At 42.1% G+C, this 27,173-nt stretch overlaps 2 protein-coding genes across 2 annotated transcripts in view; one reads left to right on the top strand and one right to left on the bottom strand.

Annotated features, from left to right (window-relative positions):
- The first annotated feature begins 1,064 nt into the window (after positions 1–1,064).
- arpc5b (actin related protein 2/3 complex, subunit 5B) lies at positions 1,065–6,254 on the top strand. Its single transcript, XM_037114014.1, has 4 exons — positions 1,065–1,381; positions 2,973–3,045; positions 3,371–3,547; positions 4,134–6,254. The coding sequence occupies exons 1-4, from the start codon at positions 1,242–1,244 to the stop codon at positions 4,194–4,196; spliced, it is 453 nt and encodes a 150-aa protein (XP_036969909.1). The 5' UTR covers positions 1,065–1,241; the 3' UTR covers positions 4,197–6,254.
- A 505-nt stretch (positions 6,255–6,759) lies between these two features.
- Positions 6,760–27,173, bottom strand: part of hmcn1 (hemicentin 1) — an 88,723-nt gene continuing 68,309 nt past the window's right edge. Inside the window, exons 61-108 of the mRNA XM_037114013.1 lie at positions 26,904–27,106; positions 25,702–25,783; positions 25,440–25,571; positions 25,037–25,186; positions 24,698–24,857; positions 24,484–24,608; positions 24,172–24,355; positions 23,468–23,565; positions 23,085–23,363; positions 22,797–22,993; positions 22,542–22,623; positions 22,179–22,315; positions 21,947–22,088; positions 21,645–21,789; positions 21,299–21,426; positions 21,026–21,182; positions 20,721–20,842; positions 20,466–20,630; positions 20,090–20,197; positions 19,839–19,976; positions 19,597–19,731; positions 19,120–19,389; positions 18,769–18,959; positions 18,407–18,620; positions 18,124–18,258; positions 17,638–17,828; positions 17,298–17,379; positions 16,919–17,188; positions 16,528–16,698; positions 16,261–16,431; positions 15,677–15,847; positions 15,411–15,581; positions 15,072–15,242; positions 14,642–14,812; positions 14,313–14,459; positions 14,057–14,194; positions 13,458–13,579; positions 13,047–13,284; positions 12,765–12,827; positions 12,077–12,196; positions 11,844–11,978; positions 11,649–11,762; positions 11,375–11,500; positions 11,120–11,248; positions 9,673–10,038; positions 9,029–9,148; positions 8,807–8,933; positions 6,760–7,981 (exon numbers count right to left, since the gene is read on the bottom strand). Of these exons, the coding sequence (XP_036969908.1) occupies positions 7,615–7,981; positions 8,807–8,933; positions 9,029–9,148; positions 9,673–10,038; positions 11,120–11,248; positions 11,375–11,500; positions 11,649–11,762; positions 11,844–11,978; positions 12,077–12,196; positions 12,765–12,827; positions 13,047–13,284; positions 13,458–13,579; positions 14,057–14,194; positions 14,313–14,459; positions 14,642–14,812; positions 15,072–15,242; positions 15,411–15,581; positions 15,677–15,847; positions 16,261–16,431; positions 16,528–16,698; positions 16,919–17,188; positions 17,298–17,379; positions 17,638–17,828; positions 18,124–18,258; positions 18,407–18,620; positions 18,769–18,959; positions 19,120–19,389; positions 19,597–19,731; positions 19,839–19,976; positions 20,090–20,197; positions 20,466–20,630; positions 20,721–20,842; positions 21,026–21,182; positions 21,299–21,426; positions 21,645–21,789; positions 21,947–22,088; positions 22,179–22,315; positions 22,542–22,623; positions 22,797–22,993; positions 23,085–23,363; positions 23,468–23,565; positions 24,172–24,355; positions 24,484–24,608; positions 24,698–24,857; positions 25,037–25,186; positions 25,440–25,571; positions 25,702–25,783; positions 26,904–27,106 (7,760 nt within the window). The 3' untranslated portion in view covers positions 6,760–7,614. The remainder of the gene's footprint in view (positions 7,982–8,806; positions 8,934–9,028; positions 9,149–9,672; positions 10,039–11,119; positions 11,249–11,374; positions 11,501–11,648; positions 11,763–11,843; positions 11,979–12,076; positions 12,197–12,764; positions 12,828–13,046; positions 13,285–13,457; positions 13,580–14,056; positions 14,195–14,312; positions 14,460–14,641; positions 14,813–15,071; positions 15,243–15,410; positions 15,582–15,676; positions 15,848–16,260; positions 16,432–16,527; positions 16,699–16,918; positions 17,189–17,297; positions 17,380–17,637; positions 17,829–18,123; positions 18,259–18,406; positions 18,621–18,768; positions 18,960–19,119; positions 19,390–19,596; positions 19,732–19,838; positions 19,977–20,089; positions 20,198–20,465; positions 20,631–20,720; positions 20,843–21,025; positions 21,183–21,298; positions 21,427–21,644; positions 21,790–21,946; positions 22,089–22,178; positions 22,316–22,541; positions 22,624–22,796; positions 22,994–23,084; positions 23,364–23,467; positions 23,566–24,171; positions 24,356–24,483; positions 24,609–24,697; positions 24,858–25,036; positions 25,187–25,439; positions 25,572–25,701; positions 25,784–26,903; positions 27,107–27,173) is intronic.

The following is a 27,173-nucleotide window of genomic DNA, read 5'->3' as shown; positions in this document are numbered from 1 at the left end:
AAATAACATTAGTGATTTGTTAGCATTTGTTGTTCTTGAACTAAGCTACGATATCTTGTCCTTAAATTCCCTGTCTGGAAGAGTTTTCAAAGACGGCAAAGTGTGTGCTTTGGTAAGTAATTAAGCTTATGCATTTGTGATCACAGTTCATATAAAATAAATACATTTATAAATGCAAGGTGATAAACCAAAGTCACATCCTTGGTAATAACTGAGAGATTCCTTTCAAATACACCACATCAAAATCAAACTACTGCGAAAATCTATTAAAAAATGAAATACATTGAGAATGTTGTTGTAGTTTTATATGTCTGGATGAATGACGTAGGTTCTAAAACAATAAATAAATATAAATAAACAATAAAACAATATTTAGGTAATTATTTACAGAGATACAATTTGCAGAAAATAAAGTTTTAATGGAGGAAAATTAAGAACATTTTTTATGCATGCTCTTTTAAAAAAAAAATAGTATTTGACATAAATATTCATCAGATATGTGTGTTTGTTTACAAATATGTGTTCTTGCTTTCAGTCATTTTTCATCATTATTTATAAACTGTTGTAAATTAAATTGCCAGATTCATTCTTTCTTTCTTTCGTTCTTTCTTGTCAGACAGGTTGGTCATCTTCACCTTCCTTTTGATAAAATCAAACATGGCCTGCACTCCCTCAGATATCATGTTGTACAGATATGATATTCGTATTTGTATCAGCCTGAAGGCTTCTTGACCTCTCCCGACACATCTGTTACTGTTTTTTAATAACCTGATTTATCTGATTTTATCAAGTAAAGCATAGACATTTTTATTTATCTTATTATTTATGTATTTCATATATTCATATTTTATTTCATGTCGTTTTATTGGTTATGTCTTTCTGGCTCCATAAAATGTGTTCACTATGACGACACAGTAAAACGGTTAATTTAGTCAGTATGCTGCGTTCACGGACAGTGGTTTCATCTCTTGTGTTTGATCGCCCTCTAGCGGCCAGAAACATGCAGTACCGACAGCGGGCTGCAGTGTCAGATTTCGTCCACCAGGAGGCGATGTCGGGTAAAACGGAAGCACAAACCGCACAGAGAAAAAAAGGGTGAGGAAGTCAGGAAGCAGCCCGCCTGTGAGGTGACAGCCGCGTCGAAGAAAAGCGCTGTAAAGCAAAAAAAGCAAAAAGGCCGGACTCGAGCTTCAACTCTGGTCCCTTTCGGTTAAGTATAAAACGCCCAAACCGCCGCCGACATGTCGAAGAGCACCATGTCCGCCCGCTTCAGGCGAGTGGACGTGGACGAGTACGACGAGAACAAATTCGTGGACGAGGAGGACGGAGGAGAAAACCAGCTGGGTCCCGACGAGGCAGAGGTGGACTCCCTCATCAGGCAATATCCTTTACGATGATTAGCTAGCCTGCGTGTTAGCATGCGCGACCTGCTGATGAGAACAACAGTCTGAGCGTGTTCAGGCCGGCGCTTTATCCGCTGGTTCACTCTTTTCTGCCTGCGTGTGTTTGCTGCTGCTGCTGGCTGTTTCAATGGGCGTTCAGCGACTAGGCCGGTTACTGTCCAGACTTGCCTGACAGTCACATTCCAGGGATGTCAGCCCCAACACAGAGGCGACTGTTAGCTAGTTTTACGTTTGTGTAATACAAGTTCAGCATTTTATCTTCTAAAACATTTTATTAACCACAGTGACTCCAACTACTCTCAACTTTATCTTGATTTTGGTACCTGAGCTCAGTAAGGGTGTTGCAGAAGCAGAGGATTGTTTCCGGAGCAGGAAACCTGTTTTCTCATTAATCCAACTCTCATATTTTAGTGTATATATGCGTGTAAAGAGGCTTTTGCTGTGTTGGAGACAGTGTGCAGTCTCATATGCCTTATAAGGCACGAAACTGCTCCACTTCCTCATTGAATAGGAACAGTCACCTCCCACCTGATGTTGCAGTGGGGGAGACTTAAAGGACAAGTTCACATTTTTATCCAGTCCCTTCCTGTATGCTCAGTATATGAGCACGAGCACAGTACTGCAACTATGAAAGGTACTTGCCTGCATTAAATAGCTTCTGCTGAATTTCTAGCGGATGTTTTTGCTAGGTGCAGAAAGGTAAACAGACTGAGGGGCCAAAAGCACCACTCGCAAATACCTGCTGTATACATTGTTATACAACAACAACAAAATCCCAGCTAAAACATTACTGTGATTCTTTTTGTTTTTTCTTGCTAAAAACCTCTGGAGAGCCAAATTAAATCTTTTGAGCTTCAGCCCAAGGGCCCCTCTTAATGCTGCCCTTTGTGAGAGTGTGGAATGTGGTTTTTGTCAAGTTGCATAAAGATATAGGGGTCGACCGATACAACCTTTTCAGGGCCAGTTGCGATTGTTAGAAATCAAGGACACTGAAAAACGAATTGGGGTTGATATTCATTTGCAGTAAAAAAAACAACAAAACAAAACAAAACAACAAGCAATGATTGAATAAATCTACGTAGATTTGACTTAAGTGCTGTTCTTAAGTCCGATTTTTAGGGACTTTACTTTCCTCTTTCTGCTGCTTTATATACTTCATCAACATCCTACCTCATACTTCCTCTCCACCACATTCATTTGATAAATTTAGTTACTAGTTACTTTGCAGAATCATATAATTAAGTGTGTATAGGCTGTTAATTGTGACATTTTACCAATCAGATATGCTTGTGGGCGGGACAATATGAGAGAGGATGCTGATTCAGAGTGAAAGTATCACATTTTTTATTTATTTTTTAAAATTATTTATTTATTTATTTATTTTTTAGCGGCAATCAGACAGAAAGATTGCCCATACAGATAATTGGAAAAATGCCGAATACTGGGTAGTAGTCAGAAGCTAATACATTAACACAGACATTTGGGAAGCCTTGCCACTGGTCTCATGAATTATATTTGGTCACATTTGTCCCCTGCTGTGCTGCGTTGCATCCTTAACCCTCCCTGCACAGGAAATCTGATGGAGGCTCTACACGCAGTTCTGAAGAACCCACCAATCAACACAAAGAACCAGAACGTCAAGGTGGGCTTGGTTTTTAACTCACTGACTTACTTGAGAACATTTGTGAGAAGAGGGTCCTTGGACACATGCAGTATAGTAGAGATATTCTCCGTCTGATGCACATGTAGTAGCAGAGCTTGTGTATTGTCAGAGGAGAAAGCAACAAAAATCTTGGTCCAGTTTAGGTCAGGAACAAGTTTTGCTTTAACTTTTATGAAGTGCAAGTTTGTTTGACTTCATTGCTCATATATATCTAACAAATTGGCAGTGCTATAGAGGTCTCGAACTAGCTTGTAATTAACTGAACTCTGTAACAACACTTCTCTTCCCGTTTCTTTTCTTTCAGGATCGTGCAGAGGGTTTGGTGCTGAAGGTGCTCAGCGCCTTTAAGAGCAGCGACATTGAGAAAGGGGTTCAGTCCCTCGATAAGAACGGCGTGGACCTGCTGATGAAATACATCTACAAAGGCTTCGAGAAGCCGTCGGAAAACAGCAGCGCAGTCCTGCTGCAGTGGCATGAAAAGGTAAATAGTTACACCTCACTGGGGGAAATGTTTCCTGAACATCCTCCAGTCATAGTTTTTATTTTTAATGCCCCTGCATCTGTGCACGGTAACATTACATATACATGTAGCTTCACATCACTTGTGTTACTGTATAAATTATAAATGTGGTTGTTTGTGCATCATTTTTACTTTTATTCTTGTGCAAACCTTAATCATATGTTCTAAACAGAAGTAATTAACAAGGATTGATGACTGATCTGGTTAATATTGTCAGTCTTGGCTCTGATGGCATCTGATGACATCAGTGCATCCCTCAGTGGGTTTGGGATAGACAGATAAAACTGACTTGACACGAGGGAGAAGCTGACATTTGAGATGATAGTGATGAGAAGGTTTTAAATGTAGGTCTTATGTCCAAAGACATGGCCTTTTTTGTAAATGTGGATAATTGAGGATGTGTTAGAAATATAAAAGTCACTGATGTTGTTTCCTCTGTAGCTTCAGATAAAAATAAAACACATGTTTGGAGTCCTGTTGAGACTGTAAAGAATCTGTTTCTGTTGTGAAAACCAGCCTGACTGTATTTCTCCTCCTGTGTCTGCAGGCTCTGGCAGCTGGAGGAGTGGGCAGCATCGTCAGGGTGCTTACAGCGAGAAAGACTGTCTAAAAGAGGAAGCAGAGGATCAGTCCACTCCACATCACCAACAGATACAGGAGGACTGCCTCAGTACTGTACTGTTCATGTAACCTAACAGATAGCATAGTGACTAAAGAACGACTCATTTTTAACCTGGTGTTGGGTCCTGCTGTATAGGCCAGACTGGAGAAAAGTAAATCAAATGTGGGTCACATCAGGTTAAAAAAAGGGTTTTCTTCTTTCTCTCTATGCACGATCACAGCCTACTAAATTGTATTCCTCACAGGGTGCTACAGATGACTTCACATGTCCGTGCTGCGTCCCTGATCTATTAACAGAACGCCCCACATCTCTTCACGTCACTCCTGTACAGTCTGCTCTCACGCTGTACACCAGTGGTTCCCAAAGGACCTCTCCATGCCTCAGAAAATCATAGGACATGTGATGAGAAGTCCAAAAAGGTTTGGGAACCACTGCTATACACAGTACGTACACACACATAGACAAACACAACAGACTCCATTTCTCGCTGCGTATCCTCCGCTGACTTCCACGCAGACGGTTTCAGCTTTGCTTCTCTCAGGAAAACTCTGTGTTTGTTTTATCCGTCGTTCTCTCGTGTTCTCTCAGCAGCAGAGACTTCCTGGTGGAATGAAAGCCTGACTCTCTGTCAGTAAATCCCCTCATTGCCTCTCGATATTACACTTTAGCTGCGGGAGGCTCCTGAAAAGCACAGTCACAGATGGAGGGTGGTGGATTTGCTCCCGGGGGTCGCCACGCTTCCTGAGGAGTGGGGGTGGGGGCGGTGTCATCCATCCATCCTCTCAGCACTGCCTGCTGCCCCAGTTAAGGATTATTACCCACGATGCATCTCCACCACTGCTCTATTAATCCCGTTGTACTGTTCCTCATATTGTTTCTCCCTGCTACTGTACTGGTTCTGTTCCTAGGCGCTGCTCTCAGAAAAATGAGGCTCCTTTCTCCAGTTGCTTTTTTATTTTGGTGTTCCACAGAAAATTAATCTCGGATTAAATGTCCTCCAATCCCTACTTAATGAAAATTAAAACCACTGCTTAAAAGGTTTGACAATACTGGGAGAGACTAAAAGAAGATGATGAATATTTGTGTGTCTGCAAATGGAGAGTGAATTTAATGTGATTTAACAAAAAAATATATTGTTTGCATGATCCCACTTTTGAGAGTTTTCGCAAACATTTCATACCAGTCTTCAGTACATGTTAATGGTTAATGTCTCCTCTGGAAAAAACATTTTTTCATTTTTGCATTTATTTTTTATTGAACCCAAGTTTAAATTGACACTTGATCATTAAAACAAATCTCCACACATCCTGATCTGTCTGGCAGTATGAAGCTATTCTAGATCGAGAAGGAAAACTGGAAGGGTCAGAAAGTTTTATCTGCCTCATCAGGTAGATTACATCTATTGCCAAATGATTTATCTTTCTTTTACTGGAAATGATGTAGCTTATGTTGATGATTTAGTTGCCATTGTGTGTTCTAACAACAAAGTGGTGGAGTTATGACTTTAAACAGTTTAAATGAAACAAAAAACAAAATAAAATGTGTTGCGGTTCAAAACGTCGCTCTTAAAAATCGAGCAACCTTTCTCCTCAGACTTAGTGACGTATGCGTAGTGATGAAGAGGAATTCAGTTCTAGCTTCACGTTATGTTCCTCATCTACGATCGAACGCTTTCAATGAATTTCTCTATCGATGTTGCTTTTTTTTTTTTTTTCTAAAACACAGTGGTCACCACAGTTGTGTTTTACTCATCAGTTGATATTTAGGCATGACTGTTTCATGTCTGAATACTGTCATCAGTGATGATGCATCCAGACATTAGACTCCTTTTTCTAATGCAGTATCGTCTAGTTTTACATGAAAACAAGAAGACCAGTCTGGTTTCTTCCTCTGCTTCATGTGTTCCTGGTCAGAGGCTCTCTTCTCAGCGAGGGCGAGAAGACGAGGGAGCATACCAAACTGATGTACAAACTGCCTTACTCAATATTCCTTTTTTATGTTTGTTCTTTTTTTGAAAAAAATAAAAGGTATGAATGCTGATCATTACTTTGTTGTGACTCTGACACAAACACACATGCACTCACACACACACGTATGGTGAATACAAGCCAGGCCCTTTATGAACCACTCTTAGATCTCCAGCCACACCACTAAATGCCACTAAATCTTACAAAGCAGAACTTTGAGGGAAAACTTTGCATATCAGTCCCTAAAAACCCTGAGAATAACACCTTCTGGGACATGTTTTAGAGTGTACGTTATCAGGAATTAATGGATGATGTTGTGCAGACAGTTGGTTCAACAACAAACACATTCAGAAAACGACAGGACAGACACAAGGTAAATCCTTTGCTCTAACTGGCTAATCCATAGTATCACCAAAGATTACACTTTGATGTAAGTAGCCTGAAAAATGTGTCTTGTTTCTGTCATTAAAATATGTGTGGCTCGTCAGAGTAATCTTCTTAGTTGTATAATCCCGACCCAGATGTGACATGTTTGCTGTCATGTGCAGTAGTGCTGCAGACACACATTATGCTCATTTTCAGTGTATATTCATTTATTACATTTTTATTACAAAATGGATACAATAAGTACAGTATTACAATACATTATGAGAAAAACAAAACATATGTACAAGTCATAAAAATAAAATACATCTTGGTATCAACTATAGGATGGAGCAGTGTGGCACATTGATGATGTAATCAGTGTAATGTGTGGATAGGGTTTCTATGCGATGCACTAGTGTGTATGACAGGCCACTACCTGAGGATGTACAACATGTGACTCTCAAGTTTCCTAACGCCAAAATGAGCACCGTATCTGAACAGTCACACTTTAGTGACTGATGACACAAAGGGCCAAACAAAGGTGGGAACTGCCCGTTTTTCTCGTTCAAGCACTTCCCAATAAGTTAATAATAGTTAGATGTAAATAAAAAGGCTCGTTAAGATTTCTTGAGTAGGGTTTAAGCCTACTTTCTGAGCCAGAGGTTGATGCTTTGGCTTTCAGGAGCACAATCTTGTTGATCTCATAAATAAATCTGAAGGGGCCAGGGGAAAATAACAAAGCAAAATATCAAAACATTTCAATTAAATTGTCCTGACAGACTGACGCGAGGGTTCCAGGGATTTAAGCCAATAAATAGCCAGTTTCATCCAAGTCTCCTGTTAACCTCCAGTGGCCTCTTTCCACTTTGAGTTTGCTTCCTTGTGTCTTCAGGGCTGTGTGCACTCACCGGCCTCTCTCACACTCAACACAAAGTCTTTTTTTCTCAGTATTTTTTACTGATGTGGCAACATTTCCAAAACCTGTATCTGCTCACTCGTCTATCTCAGTGGTGCCACATGTGGAGGACACAAAGTCATCAGCGCACCTTTGTCTCGTGTCATTTAAAGTGCTCTCAGTACGGGTAGGCAGAGACGGCGATGTAGACGATGAAGGTCGTCTGGTACTCGATGCCTCCGTCTTCACTGTAGGAGAGGGCTCGGACCTTCATGCGGTACGTGTGGGGCTCTCGTAGCGCCCGTGTGGTGAACAGCACTCCCTTCAGGTTCTCATCTCGCAGGGCGAAAGGTAACGTGACGTCCTCGTCCACCACTAAGAAGGAGGTTCTGGGGTGCATGACTCCGTCCTGCGTGTAGGCCACCAGTCTGATGAGGTCCTGGTTGGCAGCGATGCCGAAGGGGAGAGACAGCAGCTTGTACTCCAAGGCGTAAGGGCTCAGGGCACACTCCAGGTCATTTGGTGGGCAGTTCTTTAAGCAAAACCTAGAACATAGACAACAGATTTGAATGCAGTATAGTGTGGAGAAGCAGAAAAACAAAATGTTTTGTCTAAAATAGAGTACTTTATTACTTAAAGGGATTGCAATGTCTACCTAGTGTATATAAGGTTTATTTTTTAGCAAATTACTTCCAAACCAAAACTGTAGATTACAAGCTTCCTTGTGTAAGAAGAGTATGGTACATACGTCTATAGTCTTGGTTTTTAGAAAAAGAAAATAATGTATACACAGTGTAGGTGAAAGGAATTCAGTTTGTTACATCTGACATTTCCATATAGGATGTCTAGGTAAACCAAAGATGTGGTTGTCAACTGAGGAAACAGCCCCAATGATCCCTGTTTTTCTGTTCTGCTGGGGTGGCAACAAGAGTCTGAACACCAATTGTCCCCAAACGTCTGTACCAAAAAAAACAAACAAAGCGTGTTTCCTTGTTTTAACAAACAACCACATGCTAAGAAAAAGAACAAGGAGACTTGTGTGCAGTGTATAGGGATTGTAGAAAAAAAGCCCAAAATGTGAAAGTGAACAGAGCAGAGGAAAAAGTTAGCGGTGTGTATATGTTGTCCATCTGTCTGAGATATGTATGTTATAGGTCACAGTGCGTCAGTCACTAAATGCTGCAACTCCTCTGTTGTTTCCCAACTGCTGGAATAGTGAACAGGTTCACCCCTGAAGCTTCCAATGGTTCCACGAGTTATATACCAACAGTGCTTCGCTTGAAACCAGGCTTTGGTTTGTGGTCACATTTTTTTTGGCTTTGTTGTGTTAATCCCAACTGTGATTTAAGAGCAGTTCTGTGAAGGTTTACCCTGTGGCTGGATCCCTCTGGTAGTTTGGCGGACAGGGTGTGTCGATACACTGGTAACTTCCTCTCATGTTAAAGCACATCCGGTTCGCTCCACACTGGATGTTCTGCTCCAGGCACTCGTCGACATCTGTACATACAGCAAACGGCTCGACATTATAACAGTACATGTTACAATTAGGTGATGGTGACGGGAGGACACAAGAAGTAGCTGGGGGCTCTCACCTTGACACGTCTTTCCATTGGTCATGAGGCGGTAACCAGCAGGACAGAGACACCTGTGGCTGCCCGGTGTGTTCATACACTCATGCTGACAGGCATCCCTCACCTCACACTCATTGATGTCTGTTAGTGTCACATAGATGCAGACACACACAGAATGAGAGAGAGAAAGAGAAAATCATCAGACACATTTTTGAAGGACAGTTTTGGATTTTAGAAGTGGGGTTGTAGGGGGTATTTATCCATATTCAGTGCATTACCTGCAATGCAGCCTGACTGTGTTTCAACACGTTATAATAACACAAACTAACTAACCTGTCGAGGCAGCAACTCCTGTGTTCAGTGGAATGAATTATTTGGGTTTTTTTTTTATCAAGAGAGTCTGGTGGCTTTCCCTGTCATCAGGACAGTCTGATGGTAAAGCTGTGAAATATTCTGTATTTGTTTGTTTCCTACACAGGTACTCAAGCTACTTCTCCACACTGACTGCATGCTGACTGCCAGCTACTGTAAGTAATACACTGACCTCATACAACCCCATTTGAAAAAAACAAAACAAACTAGCATCTGGGAGGCAAAAAGAGACAGTTTCTCTATTAACTTCCATCCTCTCCCTCATCTCAACCCTGCCTGTCCTCCATAGTTACCGAAGCAGGAGCCACCTCTGGACTCAAACCCCTGCTGACAAGCAAGGAAGCCCTGCTGTGAGGAATTTATAGAGGTGTCTCTACGACTCCGGCTCCTCAAACGCCCCCTTTCGTTGGCTGTGTAGGAGTTGAAGCTCTGAGAGGCCAAGTTGTGGTACACCTGCTGGTAGGAGCGCTCAGAAGACGACTGTGAACTTCGGTAGCCGTATGAGTAACTTTCATAGCTGGGCAGACGCTCCAGACCAGCACAGGATTTGCCATCACCCAGCAGGTGGCGCCCCGGTGGGCAGGTGCACTTGAAGCTGCCAGGTGTGTTGATGCACTGGTGGGCACAGGGCTGTGGCAGCCGCTCACACTCATTTATGTCTGCCCTCAGCACAAAGAAAGACCAGCACCAAGAAAAGACAAAAAAGTGGTAGATAGAAAGAAGGAAGGAGGGAGAAAAAGGTGCAAAAGTAATGAAGAAGAAATGAAAAAAATGAGATGGTGCAGGTCATGAAAATAGAGGAATGAGATGAGAATGAGAGGAAACAAAGGGTAAATGTCAATTACCCCACTGTACAACAATACATTTCCATGAAAATGTATTGGGTCTATAAAAATATTTAGTCTGAATGAGAGAATGTTGTCCTCTCATATCATATAAAAGAAGAGCTTCAAATTTAATTCTCACTCTAGTTAATATTTTCTAGAGGAAATGATATCAAATATAATACCAACGTACAATGTTAATGATGTCACAAGGGGAACATTGAGTGAATGCCATTACAAAGCAACTCCAGGGTATAGCCAGATCCAAACATAGAGGTAACAGTTTGAAAAGTCAGAATTGGAAGAAAGTGAAAGGAAACAGAGTGACAGACAGAGCTGTGAGGTTGTGGTGCTGGTCTTTTTATGGTTGATGTTTCAAAGAGGGACACACTTTCGTTTCCCTTCCTCAGTGATCCTTTCTTGCCCTTTATCTTACATCTTTATGTACGGTACGTAAGTCGACGTCAAGCTTCGGAGGACCTGATACCATGCATTGAATCTTTGCAGGGCCTTTGTGCTTCATGTTAAGAGTTAGTCAGCAGTTTTATTTGCAGCATTTTAGAGATGTAAGCAAGCACTGGTGGGGCATGAATGTCTGTACTACATTGCAGCTGACAGCAGAGTTATTTTAGACTTAAAACAGGAGTGAGTCACTGACACAAAGAGAGAAGTTTGCTGGCAGAAGCAAGCAAGCTGAAGGGAAGCGTGAGTTAAGAGCGGTGCAAAATGTTTCACTTTTTCATTGCTTAACATGCTGTATGCTTTAGCAAATATCCACAACTAAACAGCTTTACACACCATCACCTGTCTGATAATGGCAAATGAAGCCCTTTATATTTAATAAAATACTGGACTGTGTTTAATTTTTGAGAATGTTTTGCCTGTTGAGATGACAGGATAAGAGGGGTGAACATACCGACACAGGGACGTCCCACCCCCTGAGATCTGTAGCCACGTGGACAGGTGCAGTGGTAGCTACCTCTGGTATTCTCACAGATCTGATTGTATCGGCATAGATGAGTTCCATCTCTGCACTCATCGATGTCTACAAGAAGGCCACACATGAAAAATGTAATCACAGTGGAAAATATCTCCCAGTTAGTTTTTTTTTAAATTCATTTATTAGTAATTCAGTAAATACTACATACACAGAAATACTGTGAGTACTCACCTACACATGTCCCATTAGCACCTTTGGTCATACCATTGGGGCACAGATCAATACAGGTGTACCCCCCGCGTGTGTTTTTACACTGCTGATCTGATCGGCAAACCCTCTGTCTGCACTCGTTAATATCTGGTGATGACAGAGAGAAGAGAGGAGGTTAAATCCAGAGCTAGCTTTGAGGACATTATTTCAGGCGTGGCCAAAACTAGCAGCCTTTTACTCTGAATAACATATATAACACATATAAAGCTTTATATGAATTATTTGGCTGCATCACCTATACAGCGTCGATTCCTGATTTGGAAGCCTGGCTCGCAAGCACATCGGTAGCTGCCAATCGTGTTCAGACAGTGTTGATTGCACGGATTGGACTCCTGACACTCGTTCACGTCTGAGCAATAAAGAAGACAGCTGTCAAAGTTTGTTTTAAGCAACAGTTATAACAAAGGCTCAATAAAGCTTGTTGATGTACCTGTGCAGCTGAGACCATCCATTGTCCTCCTGAAGCCCCGCCCACAGCGCATGACACATCGGTAAGAGCCAATTGTGTTCTCACAGTCCTGTCCATCGTGGCACACGTTCCCGCCCAGTGAACACTCATCAATGTCTATGAGAACGAAGAGCCTTTAATTATTTAAGCCTGTCTGTGTAATAGTGATGCTGACAGCAATGAGTCTGACTGGTGTATGAGTCTGCGTCGTATACCCTGACAGGTTCTGCCGTCAGCTGAGATGGTGAGGCCCCGGGGACACGAGCAGTAGTAGGTGCCCATGGCGTTGTGGCAGGCATGAGAGCAGGGGTTACCCACCTCACACTCGTTCTCATCTGAAGCACGTAAAGAAGCATAAACAACAACAACATTTCTAACAACCAGAGTAGACTTAACAACACAATAGCAGTGTTTTTAGTCTAAACACATCTGAAGCTAACTTTTGACATTTTTGCAATAAAAAGGGAAATACGAATTAGGTATGATTGAAGCATATATGTAGGCTAGAGTAGCAGACTATGCAAAGTGTACATTGGTGAGATGATGGCAGTATAGGCTACGTAATGCATGGCTGTGATAAACAGAGTAGCATAAGTAGAATTCGCAAACTGTAAACGAAACCAGCTGTTTACAGACAGCCAATAAACCTCAAAAATCAAAACCAAAAATAAAACAAATCCTTGGTGGGAATTAATCTGGAAATGAGAATTTTATAGAAATATCTGGGGAGAGTCTACAGCACACAGAGCTTCCCAATTTGCCAATAGAAACATGCCTCAATGGTAAAGTTCTGCTGTTGGACACACTCTCAAATCATTTATAGTCCACTCACAGTGTCTTTAAAACCAACTTAACTGACTCTCACTGAGGTATATGACTCTCATATGGTACAATGAACAGTACCTGCACAAAAGGGTCCAGCAGACACCAATGTGAATCCCTGAGGACACTGGTTACTGCGATCTCCTGCAATCAAGTGAACATTTCATCATTAAATCTAGATTACATTTACAACATAAACATGCACAGAAAAGGAGATTAGATTTAAAAGGCTGACTTGATGATGAAGCAATAACATAGGAAAACACACTTGATATTACGTTAGTTGCATTGTTCATTTAATCTTGTGTCTATGGTTAAAATATCATTCCCACATTCAGATCTTTCACAGACCAGTATTCTCACCCTTAGAGATACTAGCTTGGATGCTATACTCCAACATCTCCTCCAGGGGGTGGTAGAGAGCGCTGATGGCTGTAGCGTGCAGCATCTCTACAAGGTAGGGCATCTTGCCCTTGGACAAATCGTAGGAGATGGTGTGGTTCCAGGAGTAGGGCACGCTCTCCCTGTCGATGCTGAACATGCGGGTAGACAGTGCGTACAACTGGCCAGGGCCCGTCTGGATGTAGTCCTCTGTGTAGTCCTGAGTCCATCAAAGTGTACATGTGAGACACAGCATTCTGACACGTTTCAGCTCATTTTCTAGAAATCATGGATACTATAATTGATATGTGATTTTGGGTAAAAAGGCTAAAATAGTAATACCTATAACTACCAAAAGGACACACTAATAATCTGCATATCTTATTTATTTACCTTGATGCTGATGTCAGAATGTGAGGGCAGCTGCAGGATGTGTCCGTTCACCACGATGTCCAGTAACAGTGCTCCATCTGAGTCCAGACCTCTGGCAATGTGGGTCATCCTCAGGATCTCACCTATCATGTTCCAATTACGCCACAGATGTTCGCATTAAAATCATCACATCAACATTTTTGCTATTTTACAAATAGATTAAACCCACACAGTGTATTTATATAAATAGCTGTATAATAACAAAAATGCACTAAGGTAAGTTTAAATATATACACTGCCAGTGCCTTTATTTCTAAACATAATCCATTTTTCCCTTTTTTCAGTTAAATTTTCGTTCTTCCTGGTCATTTTCTTGAAGGTGAAACACACCCTTATGCTGCTGCACTAAACTGAATTTCATCTACAATGCACAGCTTATCTTATCTTAACTCTGTAAATGTCCATAGTGTTGCACACACATATGATGCCATTCTTCTCTTGAAATCATGATGTTCAGTTCCTCTTCCCACTTAAGTAATACATAAAATATAAAGTTGAGCCTGATTTTCTAGTAATCCTCAATGTTTTCTGATATATGAAAAAGGCCTGTCCATTCTTACCTGTGGCAAACTCCACCTGTGTCTCTCGCCTGAAGACGCCTCCTGTTAGTGTGTAGCCATTGACAGCCTCTCCTACTTCCTGTGCAGTGGTCCAGTAGATGGGGTTCAGGATTGAGATGAGTTTTCTCATTGCAGGACCTTGAAATAAAAGGATGAAAATTAGCGGATTTCAGGTATTATGAGATTTATTAAGAATGTTCAGAAGAATAAAATCTAAAAGTAGAAGACTTAAACATGAAACGGCTGAAAAGCTGACCTAATGTCCGTGGTACATTAGTAATAGTCGCCTTAGTGATTCTGCCGCCGGTCTTGCTGTCTGTGATGGTGGCATTAAGGATAGCAATGCCAAACTCGATATCATTGATGTTCCCTATGATGCTCCCTCGTGCCTTCTGAGGCCCACCTGACAAAAAGAGAAGGTATTTGAGATTGCTTCCAGCGCTGCGCTCGACTGCACAAATAAACAATGTATATATATGTATGTATATACAAATATATACATACACACAGACACAGACACACAGACACAGACACAGACACACACACACACACAGACACACACACACACACACCAAAATGTCTTACCTGGGCAGGCCTGGGTGTTACACCTAGACAGCTGGGAGGAGTCTCCTGGACATGGCCGACCACTGTTGCTAGGGGATGGACTGTTACAGAGACGGACACGGGTCCTCTCTCCTCCCCCGCAGGATGCAGAGCACTCTCCCCACGGCTGCCATGAACCCCAGTTACCATCAACTGCAAACATTTAGCCCAAAAACGCAGAATAAATACACAGTTTGTGGGGTGAAAGAAAACACGCTGCTATCTTTCACTTTACAAAGTGATTTTTTTCTGTCTTGGCCCATGTTACTCACCCTATACATGTGGTGAATTAAATGTGAAGTGCTTGAAAGGTTAGTTATTTTCATTCAGGGCATCTACTTTTACACTAAAAGGAGCCTCTATACTTCTAGACTTGTTAGACCCTGACACAGTCTCAGACATGCTGACTCACCAGGACAGTTGGCTGTGCTGCATCGCTGTATCTGTGTATCTGAACCTGCACATGCTCTCCCACCATTGGCAGGTCTGGGGTTGTCACATGTCCTGTAGCGCCTCATCTGACCTCCATTGCATGTTTTGCTGCAGCTGCCCCAGCTGCTCCACGGACCCCAGTTACCACTGACTGAAAGAGAGAAAGTCAACAGGTACAGTCATGGGAAGAAACCAAGATGCAAGACAGATATTTTTTAAAGACATAGATGACCAGATATATACATATAATGATATATAATAGTTAAGATCCTGAATTTGTAAAGTTTATCTAGTGAGTATAAAAGTGAATGTGACTCACTGGGGCAGGGGTCACTGTTACAGAAGTCAATGTGCACGTCGTTGCCTTCACACTGCCTGCCACCATTTTGGGGGGCGGGGTTGGCACAGAGGCGCCTTCGCTGTCTGGTCCCGCCTCCACATGAAACACTGCAGGCTCCCCAGCTCACCCAGGATGACCACTTTCCATCCACTGGAGGAAACGAAAAAAGAAGAAGCAGGAGCATCAGTGACTTTGAAACTGTAGGAATCAAATTTGAATGGAGAGTAAAATCCTGGCGTCCTCACCTGGACAAGGTCTCTCCTTGCACACTTGTGTTTGGGTGTCTGAGCCCTCACACTGCGGTCCATCGAATGCTGGAGGAGGGTTGTTGCACAGACGGATTCTGGACTGCGTACCCTTACCACAGGTTTCACTGCATGGGCTCCATGGTAGCCAAGACCCCCAGTTACCTGCCACTGCAGGACCATAAACAGATAAGTCAACAAAAATAACAATTTTAAGGTACGCGACTTGAGTTTTGCCAGTTGACATTTATTTGATAGCTATACATTGAAGTTAGTTTACTGATAATGATTTTATACACAAAAATATATGTAAAGATCTTATCATTTATCAATATCATTTGTCATTAAAGGTTAGAATACATAAAGTAGTTAGAATCTGCATTAAAACAACCTTTAAAGGTGTCATACACATTAATATAAAATATACAACATAACACACAATTTTCTGTCCTAAGTATATTTTACTGATTATACTCATGTACTTGTAAATGAATAAGATAATAAATACTGGACATTTACTTGTAACAGAATATTTTCATACTGTGGCATCACTGATGTTACTTGAAAATGTATCCTTTACTCACCTGGACAGGGTCTGACACTGCACATGATGACCTCCACTGCCTTCCCCTCACATGGCCTCCCTCCATGCTGAGCTGGAGGCTTACTGCAGGTCCGGATCCTGGTTCTGTTGCCCTGACCGCAGGTACGAGAGCACTCCTCCCAGAGAGACCACTCTGACCAGTTACCATCCACTGTGGGAACAAAAGGATGTTTGCACATAATCACCTTTACAAGTACTGAAAGAACAGTGTGAATTGTCTGCATTTGATTCTTCAAAGCACACTCACCTGGACAGGGCTTTCCCTGACAACTACGAGTCTCTGCATTTGATCCCGCACAATGACGCCCTCCATTGGCAGGTAGAGGATTGTTACACTGTCTCAGCCTCTTCTGGGACCCGACACCACAGGACACACTGCAAGGACCCCACTCTGCCCACTCTGAGTAGCCTCCATGAACTGGAAAACAAATGAATGCATGTTGACACACCATGTATTTAGACATTTGAGCAGAATAATTGTTTGTTTTTGTTTTCTTCTTTCTCCACTTAGTGAAACTTGATTTTGAGAAAGATGCATTTTGCCATGCTTTCTTGTTAATTTAAACAACACTTACTACAGGTTCAAATGGAAGTTGCCTAAAATATGTTTCTAATACTGTTCTGTATGTCCAGCTCACCTTGTACAGTAAGAGTGACCCTGACCAGCACCGATCCTAGCAGATTTCTGGCCACACATTCATATTCAGCCGTGTCCTCCTTCTGAGCACTGCTGATCCTGAGTGAACCGTTGGACAGGGTGGAGAAGCGGTCATTGCCTAAGAGGGGGCGGCCCTGGCGCGACCACTCCACCATGGGGGTAGGCTCACCCTCTGCCTGACAGTTGAGCACAACTGTGGTGCCAGCATCCACCACCGTATCCACTGGCTCCACTATGATGGTGGGTGCACCTGGAAGAAAGGTAGAGCCATAAAATTTTACACATCAAAAGCAATAGTTTATGTCATCAACTGCCAGATTGTATGCTTAATAGGGCTTTACACTCAAACAGACACTTACTCTGCAAAGTAAGCGTGACACTCCTTTCTACCACTCCAGCGTCATTAGTTGCAACACACATGTAGTTGCCTGCATCTTCACTCTGTGTGAAATTCATTGAAAAACACATATCAGTATTATATTCAAGTAAGTTTTTACATACTTAGGTCCTTGACATAACATAAAAACTGTTTATTAACATCCTGCTGACAATATTTGTTCATCTTGGAATATTTAAATAAAATCTTTAATGTACTGCACCTTTCAAAGACTCAATCAAAACATAGAGATTAATCTTAGGCCACCTTTAACTTTTCATTAGCATACACATAAGATTGTCTCACTCTCATGTTTTTCCTACCACTGTGCCATAGATGGCCAGAGAACCGTTGTCCAGCTGACGGATGCGGTTGTTGATCTGGATGTTGATTCCATTCTTGCTCCACCGGATGGTGGGCAAGGGGTCTCCACGAACCTCACAGTTCAGGATGGCATTACCACCTAGAGGCTCAATACGATTGGAGTGAAGATCCCCGTCAATGATAGGAGGCTCTGGAGACAGACAGAAGAATTTCTTGAGACATTATGGATACATAAATTGTTTGGTTGGAGTCATGAGTAAAGATGTTGTGTATAAAATGTTGTACAGTATTTATCAGCAATATTTAATATTTTTACAACAGTGTTTTAATATTAACATTTATATCTGCTTATAACAACATTAAAATGTGTTATAAATCATTTATCGTATGTTTAAATACTGATTAGAACTGCTCAACCACTGGAATTAAAGTGTTATAAGTTACATAAATAAAATAACTTTGAATCAAATAGCGGGTGTTTTTACCTTTGACATAGACAAATCCCAGTGACTTGATGGTTCCTACATTGTTTTCTGCCATGCAGGTGTAGGTGCCAGAGTCGTCTTTGCTCACTCTCTCTATCACCAGCTCACTGTGGCCATTCACATGATCGTAATGAACTAAACATTGATAAAAGACAGTAAGAAAAGAAACACAGTGTATATGACTCACTGCTAGATAAAAACCCATTGATTTTTGACTTTTCAGTAACTACTTTTTGACACAAATCTATGAATGTTCCTCATCATTGTAGAGCTTGATGTATACCTGGCATGACGTTGTTGTTGAAGGCCCATGTAATTTTAGGTGGGGGGATGCCACTGACTCCACAGGCCAGCAGGAGGCGCTCTCCCTTGTTGAGGGCCACATCTCCGAGTAGCTCAGTGAAGACAGGGTGAGTGTGAACAGACAGGGTCACCGTCCAGCTGTCCTGTCCAACTGCATTTGTCGCTATGCAGGTATAACTGCCTGCATCGTCAGGCTAATACAGGGTGAGGGAAGGTGAGGAGAGAGAAACATCTTTAAATAAATCTTTCTGACACTACATGCAGCCAAGCAAAGTTCACTGTCCGGCAGAGTACAGACATAAACAAACAGAAGGAAGACTTGTTTGTCTTTAATTCTCTTACCTGAGCGATGTCTACAACCAGCTCTCCAGAAGGGAGGATTGTGTACTCCCCTGTGCTTTCAGTGAGTGGAATACCATCTCTCTCCCAGGTCAGGCTGGGCTGAGGGACACCCTCCGCCACACACACCAGCTGAGCCTGGCTGTTTTCCACCACTGCTACCTCATGCTCTCCACTACGTATGGATGGTGGGACTGCAAAGAAGGGAGACTTAATTTTTCATGATTTTATTAATTTTAAAACATTAGTCTAGTTATGGTTTTGTGTAACATAAAGCACATATTTTAAGGTAGCCTTTAAGCTATACATAAAAGACATATAAAATATTGAGTGTTGTTCAATGTTTAAACCTACTCTGTACAGTGAGGCTCATCTCGAGGTTGACAGTGCCCGCTGCATTGGCAGCAGTGCAGGTGTATCGTCCAGTGTCACTTGGCTGGATGAAGGCGATCTGCAGGGATCCTGAGCTGAGCACCCGTTGGCGTACAGACTCAATGAGTGACTGCCCATCTTTATGCCATGTGACAGACGGGAGAGGGAAGCCGTCAGCTTGGCATTGTAACGTCACAGAGGAGTCCAGAGGTGCCAAGTACTGTTGAGTCTCTGAGTTGATCACTGGAGGGACTACAGGACACAGGATACAGAAACATCACATGCAGTCGAAACATTTAGAATCTATATTGAAATCATTACCAAATTTTGAAACAAATATGAAAGGTTGGAAATTGGAAGGCATAACTTAGCACTGAATTGTTATTGTAACATAATACACTAGACAGTATGCTGTTCTTTAGTATTACATATTAAGTCTGTTACTTAAGTTAACCCTACCTTGTACTCTGAGTTTAGTCTTGCCCAGTGCAGTGCCTGCAGGGTTTTGAGCCACACATATGTAAGTTCCAGAGTCTGACACAGAGGCCTTAGAGATCTGCAGACTTCCATTAGGCAGCACAGTGAAACCTCCACCTGACATGAAACAAGAGATGATGAGTGATGATGATATAGTACTGATAACTTATGATTACACACACACACACATACACACACACGCACGTGCACACAAGCTTAATTACCTGTGGTGGGTATATTGATGCCTTCCTTCTGCCAGGTGATGGTGGGTCTGGGCGAGCCTGTGGCCCTGCAGGGTAGAGTGATGGGGTTATTCAGGATCACATCCAGGGTGGACGGATGAGACTGGATCACTGGGAGCTCTGAGGAGAGGGATCGGAAAGGTATGACGCTCAGAAAGGTCTCGAGAAAGTTAAAAAGATAAAGTAAAAGCAGGTCAGAGTCATAAAGGATTTTTTTCTCAAGATGCTCTCACCCTGCACTGTGAGATGGACGTGGCGGTTGGTAGAGCCTGCAGCATTCTTGGCCGTGCACGAGTAGCGTCCTGCATGACTGAGCTCAGCTGAGGTGATTTCTATCGGGCCTGCGACAGATAAACAAACACCATCAACATAATTAATAAAGTTCACCAACGATGCCAATTATGAATTAAAACAGGTCCTCTATAAATACGTGCAAAGTAACCAGATACATCTGACACTAAGTATTATCTGAAATCCAGTATTAGATGACACACATCAGTGACTTTGTGGTTAGATATTTTGCTAGTTATTTAAGTAATTTTAGAGAAGGTTTGGACAGTTGTACAAAATATAAGGTGTGTTCTGGATGATATGCACTATGATTCAGACCTGTGGACAGGATGCTGTAGCCCTGCCCCTCTTTGGGGAGCCTCATGCCATCTTTACTCCAGTGGATTGAGGGTTCTGGGACACCAGATGCAGTACAGGCAATGACCACTGGGGACAGTCTGGTTACAACAAGCTCTGTGGGTTCATCAGCTATAGATGGGGGGACTAGAGTGACACAAATTACAACATGTCATGAGAATTTCTGGTTTGCTGGTGATGGTTGATTGTTTAGAAAGAATGAAAAACGTTTCTCACCGTGGACAGTGAGGTTGATGGATCTAGAGTCTTTTCCTGCCTCATTAGAGACGACACATTCATACACTGCTGTGTCCTCCACTGTGGGTGCTATGACTACCAGGGAGCCTGATGACAGTAATCTGTAAATAATAATAAAATTAGCACTTGAAAGCGGTGTCACTCTGTCCACCCTCTTAGAGGACTGCTTTTTAAAAAAAGGTTAATCTTACAATGAATGACTTCACTAGTTCAGTAGTTTTGGTTTTGTCTTTTTGTTTTAAATCTTGAATAAGGAAACAGAGAGGGAGAAAACCTGGATCAACCTGTACATATTCTGGTTCTGGTCAGTATTGATGGCTCGACCATTTTTCATCCAGTTGACGGTGGGTTTGGGGATGCCGGTGGCCTCGCAGGACAAAGTGGTCTGTACGTTGACTGTAACTGTTACACTGGTGCGGCTGTCAGCGATGGAAGGAGGGACTAAAAAATAAGAACAGTGGAATGTAAATTTACCGTTTGACTCTGATTGTGGGTGACTGAGTCAATATTAAGATATTCGTGAGTTTTGTTTATCTAGAGTGCCACCCACGACCCACCATATACTTGCAGATCCACTCTCTTGCGTTGTGTCCCGGCCTCATTGGTTGCCATGCACAGGTAGCGACCAGTGTCGGTCACCTGAGCAGAGTGGATGTGTAAAGACCCATCCTCTGCAAATGTGTACCTGCACATGTTTGTACAAACTGGGTAAGACACAGCATTAAGCAAATAGCAATAATTAAATATCAGATCTTCTTATATCATTTAAAGTACCGGTATGCAGATTTACTACCCTGAAAACCATAGATATCTATCATATTAAACTGCACATACAATTGTTGTATCGTAATAAAATTAATATCAATTTGAGACACATCATTGTGATGTGACATGTGAACTTACCTGGGGCTGTTTCCAGCCAATATAGCACCATGTTTCCTCCATGTTACACGAGGTGGTGGAACTCCACTTACAATACACTCAAGTACTGCTGGCTTGTTGTTGTGCACTGACACTGTCTGGGGGCCTTCCATGATGGTTGGTGCCACTGAGGGAATAGATATATGACAGATATATAGGTTTTTACTAGTTTGTTGCCAGGCAATGAATTCATCTCTTTACTAAAACAAAAAAGTATAATAATCATAATAATAATAATAATAATAATAATAATAAAGTGTTGTGTATAAAGGATGTAACTGTACCGTTGACAGACAGGTTAAACTGTCGTGTGGTCTTTCCAGCAATGTTGCTGGCCACACATGTATACTGAGCTCTGTCGCCGAGCTCAGCCATGTTGATCTGTAAGTAGCGTCCACCAGACAGAACACGCACACGGGCAGAGGCCTACACAAAAAGGAAAAAGGAATTTGTGATTAGTTTTGAGCAAAATTTATAGAATAGTGTCAATAAAAGTTTGTTTGTTTGATTCCTGACCTGTAATGGTTGGCCATCTTTGAGCCAGGCCAGAGTTGGAGGTGGAACAGCGTCAGATTTGCACTCCAGAGTCACCTGTCTGTTCTGCAGCACGGACACATCCTGAGGTGTGCTCTCACCCGCAATGTTAGGGGGGACTGTTAGAGGAAAACCAGAAAGAGACAGGCACTGACATACAGTAGATTTTATAGCTCAAGATCATCTCACTTTATTGGTTTTTAATTGTCCAGATATGCATGGTAGGAGAAATATAAAACATTTTATTTGATCATTAAGTGCAGATTTAAGCTATTTTCCTTTCAGCCATAGATTGTTTCCTTTCTGTTATGTACATTCAGTGCACACTGCATATCTGTTACCCACCATGCACTCGAACCAGGAACTCCTTGTCATCATCCCCTGCTGGGCTGTTGGCTAAGCAGCTGTATCTGCCTGTGTCCTCCAGCTGAGGAAAAAAAAACTCTGTGTCTCAGTATGAAAACAATGGAAAAAGACATAGAATACACAGTATGTAATGAAAGGGTCATTTTAATGTTTTCATAGAAAATAATTCTAAATTGAATTTAAATCTAATATTTGAGAAATGGGATTTCAATACACCAAACCCTGGTGACCTACCTGTGCTGATGCTACACGTAGCACCTCTCCTCCCCGCAGGAGGCGCAGGCTGTTGGTCTGCGGGAGTGGGCGTCCGTCCTTTAGCCAGGTCAGAGAGGGGGCAGGGATACCTGAGGCCTCACAATGAAGCTCCAGGACATTATTCACCACAACAGATACTTCTGCTGGTACACCAGAGCCATTGATGCTTGGAGGGTCTGACAAACAAAACAAACAAAATGTATTTTCTCAACCATGAATCAAAAGCTGAAGCTGGATAAAAAAAAGTTATAATCTGCTTTGACTCACCCAGGACTTTCAGGTTAAAATGACGGCTAGCTTGACCAGCAGTATTGTTAGCCACGCAGGTGTAGCGTCCTGTATCATTGACCTGAGCCTGGATGATTTGCACAGTTGTATTCAGGTTGAGCAGTTTGAGGTGGGGGTCAGGAGTTAGAGTCACGCCTTCTTTGAGCCAGGACACAGTGGGGGTTGGTGTCCCATCAGCGATACACAGCAGAGAAGCCAAGTTTCCTCTGACTACAGTCACATCTTCTGTACTCCCTGCTCCATCCAGACCAGGAGGGACTGAAGAGCGAAACAAAAGATGTAGTCGATTATTATTCATTGCCCTGAGAATGTTGTTGATATATTCTTCAGATTTTACAAGCGAGTAATGTTTTCAGACTCACCGTGCACCTGCAGGTTGTAATGTCTGTTGTCTACACCTGCTCTGTTTGATGCGATGCAGGTATAAGTGCCACTGTCAGACACCTGGGTTCGTGTAATTCTGAAGGATGCAAAAAACACAACAAATAAGTAGCCCGTTTTAACTCTAAAATAACTAACAATAGACAAAAGAATGCTGCCTAATTGTGCATTCATTGTTTTTTTTTCTTTCTCTCTCTGTTATTATTCACATAATAAGTCATTTCAGCCAAACATAAAGGGAGAAAGCCTGCTTAGAATAGTGGAAAATCCTTTTAAAATGATTTGTTTGTGTGTTTGTGCGTTCTCGACTATCAAGATCTTTTAAACAGCATGGCGTACACACACGAAACTTTCTAATGCAACTAATTACAATAAAATAGATTTAGGCAGGGTGAATTTCAATACTGATTTCATAGGGTTTTAAAAAGAGAATTAATTAAAACATACTTGCATAAGTAAATTAAGTGCTAAAAATGTTAAAACACTAAGATGTCTTTGCAAATTTTCCAGATAAAGTATAAAACAGAAATTTTACCCTAATTTAACACACAATTTTGCGATAATTTAATCTTGTGTGTGTGAAAAATGCTAACCAGCATCACCCTCACATAAGATTCACAGGAAGTCGTTCTTAAAGCAGCACCATGTGTTACAAACTCTTCTTGAGCCCTGTCCACTGACCTACCGGAGCACCTGTCCAGCAGAAAGAAGCCGAATGTGGGAAGAAACAGGCAGAGGGAGGCCATTTCTGAGCCAGTTGAGCTGCGGAGGAGGTGAGCCTGTAGCGACACACTCAATGTTGACAGAACTGTCCAGAACTGTGGTCAACTGGTCAACTGTGTCATTATTGCCGTCTATTACAGGAGGCACTGAAAAAGTCAATGAACAAGAAAATCAGTGACAAAAAAACAAACTCCTCATGCAATCAAGAAAAATCTTCAGACTGTTTGCACTGGATGACACATGAAAAAAAAATGTGTACACAATTTAAACCCACCATAAACATTCAGATTGAATATTCTGTCCTCTTCTCCTGCAGTGTTGGTGGCCACACAGGTATACTTGCCACTATCAGTGGTGTGTGCTCCAGTCACAGTGAGTGTGCTGCCATCCGGACTGATCCTGAACACAAAGGCAGCATTGCATCATCATCATAATCATTGCACTAAAATTTCCAGTATGTTTTGTTCTTTTTCTGTGGCAAGCATTACCTGAGCCCTGTGTTTGTCATGTTGGTGATGACTTCTCCATCCTTCAACCACTGGATGGTCGGAGTCGGGGTTCCTCTGGCTCGACAGACCAGCTGGATGCTTTCATTCAGCAGGACCCCCATTTCACTGGGTAGCTCTGCTCCAGAGATACTGGGAGGGACTAAGAGACAATTAGGGGTTTCAGCACAATCCTCTGAATATCATGAGAAACTGTGAATTGGTAAATATATGTATTTGTATGATAACAGAAAAGACTGACAAGATTACAACATTACAACAAAAATCTGCCATAATATTCTATAGGTCCTTTCTGGGAACAGGCTCTGCATGTGCATGTACCTTGAATGGTGAGGTGGTAGCTCTTGCGTGCCTTGCCCTCTACATTGGAGGCCACACACGTGTAAGTGCCACTGTCAGAAAGCTGTGACCGTGCGATCTGCAGCTTGCTTCCTCCGGAGAAGATGTGCATCTCCAGAGACTCTGAGTTCTCTATAGAAACATTACGTTTATAGATTTAGTATAAATGAAGTGAGAACAACAAAGCTTGTGTACTTAGTTATAAGTGATTATGATCTGTTCCCTTTGCCTGATCCATACTTATTCATGTTTTTGTCCTGTGTAAACTTGAAAAGAAACAACATAGAGAAACAAGATAGAGTTGCATAATGAATATCCTTTTGCAGAACTTTTAATATTAAAAGGACTTGAAGTACATTTTGTTTAAACCTATACTCATGAATACCTATGGATCGTCCATTCTTCAACCAAAGGAGGCTGGGAGGAGGGATCCCAGTAGCATCACAGGCCAGGGTGACTGGGTTACTGATGGTTTCCACAACACTCTCTTCTGCTGGACCATCAATACTTGGAGGTACTAAAGCGAGATAAAGAGAGAAACAACACGTTTCCTTTAATATTATATTTTAAGTGTCTAGCATTGTTTGAAATATTATGTGAAAGCATGAGTGTTAGTTTTATGAGTTTTCAGATTTTTGATGTAATACCATAGATATTCAAGTGGAAGTTCTTGTCAACTTGTCCAGCAACGTTGGTGGCCATGCAAACATACTGTCCAGTATCAGACACCTGAGGAACAGAATAGACATATAAGGAAAATGTAAAACAAACATTAAAAACAATAGCCAGTGATCCAGTGTTCCTACGTTCTTTCCATACTTAAGCACTTTTAATAGTTTTCAAACTTCTCCAGGACCTTAGGAGCAAATGCAATGCATTTTGCAATGCCAATCTGTTTTTTTAATTTTAAAATAAAGTATTCTGAATATCATGAATTCATGTCCGGCATTTGCTGGCCGGCCCCCGTTAAATTCAGTCTTGATCATTTTTTTTTTTTCACTTCCTATTATAAGGGGTGGCTGTAGCTCAGCGGGTAGAGCAGGTCGACTAGTGATCGGAAGGTCACTGGTTCAAATCCCAGCTCCGGTCAGGGCTGAGCTGCATGTTGAAGTGTCCTTGAGCGAGATACTAAACCCCACATTGCTCACTAGTGAGGGCCCTGCGATGAACTGGCGACTTATCCAGGGAGTACCCTGGAGTAGCCTTGTCTCAGGGAGTGCCAATCCCAGCCTGCAACACCCCGCAACCCCATGGAAAGGGATAAGCGGTTCGGACAATGACATGACATGACATGACGCTTCCTATTATTGGAACAAAGGGCTGTGTGAGGCTGGTCTGTCGGTTGCTTTTATTTGAGCTTTATTTCTTTATCGAAAAATGTAACTGCTAATGTCAGTCTGGTAGAGATATTTCATGAAAGTAGCGAAGTTACAATTTCAAGAAGTTTCAAGTACTTTGTCGTACAAACCCTGGTTATCAACCCAAAGCAAGACGAACCTGTGTGATCTATATGGTAGCTCATCATACTATATGATATTGTGACTCATCATTCAGCCATGTAGTTGGTATGTACACACACTATGCTGTCATAAATGTGTGGCAGCTTTTCCCTGCAGTTATATTTTTGGAAAATCCTTACAGGGTTAATACATTTACTCATGTTGCTTGTGAAGTGGTAGCTACTTTGGCTGAGAGAAATACAAGACTGTCTCTTACAAAAACGAAGAAAAAAGACATCCCGACAATGGCCGTACTGTCTGACTTGATGTACGATCACTGAAAGATGTTGCTGAAAAGATAGAAATTACAGAGAAAAGAAAAGACAACACAGCACACGTTCATCTCTGACCTCTGAGCCTTTGATCTCCAGCATCTGTCCTTCTGCCAGAATGCGCAGGTTGGCTGATTCTGTCACCACCCTGCCGTTCTTGTACCAGGTGATGGTAGGTGGAGGTACAGCATTCGACTCACACTCAAGAGTTACTGATTTACCAACAAGCACGTTCACCACCACAGGGGAGTCCCCGCTGCTGTCCCGGATACTTGGAGGAACTGGAAGGCAAACGTTTAATGTCAGGCCAAACTCAGGTGCTCATTGTACAGTGCACACAGAGGGGAA

This window comes from Acanthopagrus latus, chromosome 11 (assembly GCF_904848185.1).
Source record: "Acanthopagrus latus isolate v.2019 chromosome 11, fAcaLat1.1, whole genome shotgun sequence".
NCBI lineage: Eukaryota > Metazoa > Chordata > Actinopteri > Spariformes > Sparidae > Acanthopagrus > Acanthopagrus latus.
Note: the sequence above shows the minus strand (reverse complement) of the source record. Positions and strands in the feature narration are given on the sequence as shown.

Coding starts and splice junctions, on each gene's coding strand:
- arpc5b (XM_037114014.1), top strand. CDS start 1,242: ATGTCGAAGAGCACCATGTCCGCCCGCTTCAGGCGAGTGGACGTGGAC. Junction 1,382..2,972: donor GTGGACTCCCTCATCAGGCA/ATATCCTTTACG, acceptor CCCTCCCTGCAC/AGGAAATCTGATGGAGGCTC. Junction 3,046..3,370: donor CAAAGAACCAGAACGTCAAG/GTGGGCTTGGTT, acceptor CTTTTCTTTCAG/GATCGTGCAGAGGGTTTGGT.